At 50.9% G+C, this 5,451-nt stretch overlaps 1 protein-coding gene across 1 annotated transcript in view; it reads right to left on the bottom strand.

The window, feature by feature from the left end:
* PTGIS (prostaglandin I2 synthase) overlaps positions 1–4,674 on the bottom strand; it is a 66,858-nt gene extending 62,184 nt beyond the window's left edge. The window contains exon 1 of the mRNA XM_025400760.1: positions 4,377–4,674. Coding sequence (XP_025256545.1) covers positions 4,377–4,450 — 74 coding nt within the window. The 5' untranslated portion in view covers positions 4,451–4,674. The remainder of the gene's footprint in view (positions 1–4,376) is intronic.
* Between the last annotated feature and the right edge of the window lie 777 nt (positions 4,675–5,451).

Genomic DNA, 5,451 nt, shown 5'->3' with positions numbered 1-5,451 from the left:
TTTTTTTTTTTTTTTTTTTTGAGATGGAGTCTGGCTCTGCTGCCCAGGCTGGAGTGCAGTGGCGCAATCTTGGCTCACTGCAAGCTCCGCCTCCTGGGTTCACGTCATTCTCCCACCTCAGCCCCCTGAGTAGCTGGGACTATAGGCTCCTGCCACCGCGCCTGGCTGATTTTTGTATTTTTAGTAGAGACGAGGTTTCACCGTGTTAGCCAGGATGGTCTTGATCTCCTGACCTCGTGATTGGCCCGCCTTGGCCTCCCAAAGCACTGGAATTACAGGCCTGAGCCACCACGCCTGGCCTACATCTAATATTTTTTAAACAATGTTAATGATTGTCAAATCAAGGTATCGGTACATGGGGGTTCTTACCGTATTCTTTTTCTGTTTCTGTATAGTTGAAATGTTTCCTAATTTAAAAGTTTTAAATTAAATTCCAGAGGTAAAGATGGAGTTGCTCACTCCCAGAAGCAGTGGTTTCTTACTGGGATAAGCATGAATGTTGGAGGGGCCTAGATGTGGAATATAATTTTTGTATGACCTTGGGAAAGTCACTTCATCTTTTTAAACCTCAGTTGTATGATAAAGGTGGTGGAAATTACCTCAAGCCTTGGTCAGGATAAAGAAATGAGACGAGGGAGCTGCAGAGCCTTGCTTATTTCAACCCAAACTGGATCACCATTCACAAGGCATCAGGGTCACCCACTTGTTCCACTTGTTTGTCCTTCTTTAAGACTCTTTTGCTTGTAGTTGCATCTCTTAGTATCTTAAGGTCACACAGTTCTAAGACTTTTAAGTGTTCAGATTACCAGTATAAAGTGTGGGAAGAATGAGAATTCATTCTTCCTGTGAATTAAAAATTCTTGCAAAGCCAGGCGCGATGGCTCACACCTGTAATTCTAGCACTTTGGGAGGCTGCGGTGGGAGGATCACTTGAGCTGAATTTGAGATCATCCCGGACAACATAGCAAGATGCCATCTCTACAAAATATTAAAAATTAACTGGGCATGATAGCACACACCTGTAGTCCCAGCTACTGAGGAGGCTAAGATGAGAGGATCACCTGAGCCCAGGAGTTCAAGGCTCCAGTAAGCTATAATTGTACACTGCACTCCAGCCTGGGTGACAGTGTGAGATACTATCTCTAAAAATAAAAGCTAAAAATTCTTATAGCCCAGAGTTTTAATCCAGACAGATCTTGAGCAAGTTGCTTAGCCTTTCTGAGCCTGTTTCCTCCTCTGTAAAATGGAGATAACCAGAGTGTCCCTAGCTAAGCTGGAAGGAGAAAGTGAGATTAGGGATCTAAACTGGGGTCCCCAGGGTCCATGCACCTGCCCTCAAGCTGCCAGTGACCCTCATTCCCACACTTCTCCCCACTACCCACTGTTGACCCTTCCAAGGTGCCCACAGATATAAAAATCAAAGGCTCAGCAGGGCGCAGTGGCTCACGCCTATAATCCCAGCACCTTGGGAGGCCAAGGCGGGCTGATCACCTGAGGTCAGGAGTTCAAGACCAGCCTGTCTAACATGGCAAAATCCCGTTTCTACTAAAAATACAAAAAAATTAGCCGGGCATGGTGGCACGTGCCTGTAATCCCAGCTACTCAGGAGGCGAGGCAGAAGAATCACTTGAACCCAGTAGGCAGAAGTTGCAGTGGGCCGAGATCACACCATTGCACTCCAGCTTGGGCGACAAGAGCAAAACTCCATCTCAAAAATAAATAAATAAATAATAAATAAAAAAATTTAAAAACCAAAGGCTCATCCCCAAAGATAAATTTGCTCTTCAGATTGATAGTCAGCAAGAACTAGCCAAAATAATTTAAACTGGCATTTCTTCTAACCCAGCAACTCCACTGTTAGCTACTATGATCATCATCTCCATTTTAAAGATTGGGAAACGGAGGCAGAGAACAGTTACTCAACTTGACCACATTTCCACAGGCTGAGAATTTTCATAGGTCAAGAATGCCGGGCTGGACACGGTGTAGCTCACGCCTGTCATCCCAGCACTTTGGGAGGCTGAGACAGGCAAATCACTTGAGGTCAGGAGTTCAAGACCAGCCTGGCCAACGTGGCAAAACCCCTCTCTCTACTAATAATACGAAAATTAGCCAGGCATGGTGGTGTGCGCCTGTAATCCCAGCTACTCCGGAGGCCGAGGCAAGAGGATCAATTGAGCCTAGGAAGCAGAAGTTGCAGTGAGTGGAGGTCATGCCACTGTACTCCAGCCTGAGAGAGAACACAGCACATTGAAGTAGTAGAAACACTGGAAACAACCTAAGAGTCCATCAAAGGGACAAAAGAAAGCCAGACACAGTGGCTCACACCTGTAATCCCAGAACTTTGGGAGAGCCGAGGCAGGCGGATCACCTGAGGTCAGGAGTTCGAGACCAGCCTGGCCAACATGGAGAAACCCCGTCTTTACTAAAAATACAAAAATTAGCTGGGCATGGTGGCACATGCCTGTAATCCCAGCTACTGGGGAGGCTAAGGCAGGAGAATCGCTTGAACCTGGGAGGCGGAGGTTGCGGTGGGCCGAGATTGTGCCACTGCACTCCAGCCCGGGCAACAAGAGCAAAGCTCCATCTCAAAAGAAAAAAAGATCCCACAACTTATTCACAAGATGGAAGACATTCTCACAGAGAGAATCAAAAGAATGGATTTGATCTCCATGTAGCAAAAAGATCTGCTTGTAGCAAAAAGAACAGATGTCAAAACTAAAATCTGGAGTGAAAAGAGCAAGCATCATAGTGTCTGAAAACATTTCTATACAGTGTATTGAGAAAGACTGACAATTCGGAAAAATAATTCATTTCTTCATTGAGACATTTATTCACTGTCTTTTCCTTTTCTTTTTTTAAGGCAAATGATTGACTACATAGTTGTAAAGATGTCTGGAGGCTGAAGAAAAATACGGTGAGCTTATTGTTTGAATATTTAACTAACATATTGTTTAAAAATCAAAAAGTTCCCAAGGTTTCCGGAATTTTCAGACATGAATGTAAACTAACTTTCTCTTACATGGCTCTGTATTAGCTATTAGCTACAAGCTCATGTCTGTGTATGTAAGAGTAATTTTTAAAACATCCGGGAGACTGAGCAGGTATGAAGACTAAAGTCAATGTGATAACTTGGGGCCAGATCCTGGAACAAAAGAGGACGGTAATGGGAAAAGTGATAAATCTCGTAAAGTTTGAAGTTTAGTTAAGAGTAATGGAACAGTGTTGGTTTTTAATTGCGACAAATGTCCCATAACAATGTAAGATGTTAACAATAGAGCAAACCGGGTGAGAGAAATACAGGAACTTTTTGCATGATCTTTGCAACTTTCTGTAAATCCCAAACTAGTCTAAAACAAAAAGTACATATTTTTTAAATATGGAAGGTTCTACCCAGACTGAGCAACAGGAAAGGCCCAGAGAGGGAGAGAGGACTGGACTTCAGGGGCTGGGGGAGGGTTAAGGGGCTTCGGTCTTATCTATAACAGGATAAATATCTGTTTTAAGTCGAATATATTCAGCTATACCTTGTGCAATTCAAGTTAATTTAAAAAATATTTTATAAAAAGGAGAACTACAGCTATCTCCTTGATTCGAGGCTGTCTTTACTTTTTTTTCCTAAATCACAGATGCTCAATGGAGCTGGGAAACCTTTGGGACCAGGAGGCTGTGACATCTGACCCTGGCTCCGTTCTGTCCAGGCTGTGGGACCTCAGGGGAAGGTAGAGCCCTTCACAGGCCTCAGTTTCTCCCTGGCAAATGAAATTACTAAGCCCACCAACCCCCCTCTTCCAGACAGGGAATCCGCGGAAGGTGATTCCAGTGCATGATCAGGACATCCCCCAGGGCTCTGCACTCCGCTGGCTCAACACTCCCATCTGTGTAATGGGTTGAGGAGCGAGGCTACCCATACAGGACTGCGGAAAGCAAGGCAGGGTTTGACAGCGTGTGGGTGGGTGCCGGGTGCAGGCGGAGGCTGAAGAGTGGAAGTGCTTCTTCCACCCGGGCCACGCCGAGGCTGTCCCCGCACCGCTCCCCGCCCACAAACCCTAGGTCCTCACCTGAAATCCCCTCCCAGGTCCCTGCCGTCGCGCTGAGGGCCAGACCCGGACTTGTCGAGGTGAGTGATTCGCCCCGGGGGACCTACCGGACCCCGGACCGTCCCACCTTACACTTTTTTGGCAGGGGCTGCACTGCCTGGCCCCCTCCCCCGGGTGCGGGGCCCCGGGACTCCCACCTCCAAGGGTCTCGCCCTGCCCAGGATACTGGAGTGGGATTCGGGCCGGGCTGGCGGCGGGCTCCGAGACCCCTGGGCTGCAGCTCGGGCGGGAGCCGCCCCCTTTGTCTGGCGGGGCCGAGCGGAGCAGGACACTCACCGCGTGCGGCGGCGGCTCAGTAGCAGCAGCAGCAACAGAGCGGCCAGGAGGCCGAGCAGCGCGGCCCAAGTCATCGCGGGGCTGGCGGGGCTGGCGGGGCTGGCGGGGCTGGCGGGGCTGGCGGGGCTGGCGGGGCTGGCGGGGTTGGCGGGGCTGGCGGCCTGGCCCACTCCCAGGTAAAGTTCCCCGCCCCCACCCGCCGCGCCCCTCCCACTCCGCCCGCCCCGGCCCGCTTTGGGGCGGGATGGCGGGGCGGGGCGGGAGGATGGGGCCCTCCGAGGTCCGCAGGGGTCGGCCCAGGGCGCTCTGGGAGAACCCCTCTCCCCGCAGCTCAGGCCGGGATGGAAAATGTGGGAGGGAGGGGAGGGGAGGGGAGGGGAGGGGAAAGGGAGGGGGAGGGGGGCGGAGGGGATGTGGTGGGCTGGGGAGTGACCAAGGGGAAAGGAGATTGATGGAGGACGGAGGGGGATGTGGTGGACTCAGGGGTGATGGAAGGGAGGGGAGAGAAAGAGGATGTACAGGAAGGAAGAAATTATATGTGGGGAGGGAAGAAGGATGGGGAAGATGAGAGAGGACTTTTGGGGAAGGGAAGGGGAGGGAATCTGGGAAGATGGAGGGGCGATGGGGAAATAGTGAAGGAGTATGGAGAGGAGGGGGCGGAGTGGGAGGAGAAAATGTGGTAGGAGGGGACGAACACGGAGGAGGAGTGTAAGGGGGTCAGGAGGAGCTTTCCCACCACATTCCACAGTCCACCTAGACAGAGGGCATCCCCCCAAGGCTCCTCCTCACACCAACCCCCACCCCAGGCGTCCTGGAGATCTGGAGTTTTCCATTGTGTGATCTGGGCTGGGAGGGTTGGGTGGATTATATCGCACCCTACAGTATCTTCAGTAACTACTGGGCGGGGGGTACAAGGGTGCCTCAGGGAGTCCCCTCATCCTCACCTGCTTTGGGGACAGATAGTGCCCGTGAAGTATGCACCCTCTACCTGGTGCATGTTAGGGCCTCCGGATGTGGTGGCCATTGTCGCCGCTACCTGGTGCTTCGGGTGCCAGCCCCCTGTGCCCGCGGCTCT

This window comes from Theropithecus gelada, chromosome 10 (assembly GCF_003255815.1).
Source record: "Theropithecus gelada isolate Dixy chromosome 10, Tgel_1.0, whole genome shotgun sequence".
NCBI classification, from domain to species: Eukaryota; Metazoa; Chordata; class Mammalia; order Primates; family Cercopithecidae; genus Theropithecus; species Theropithecus gelada.
Note: the sequence above shows the minus strand (reverse complement) of the source record. Positions and strands in the feature narration are given on the sequence as shown.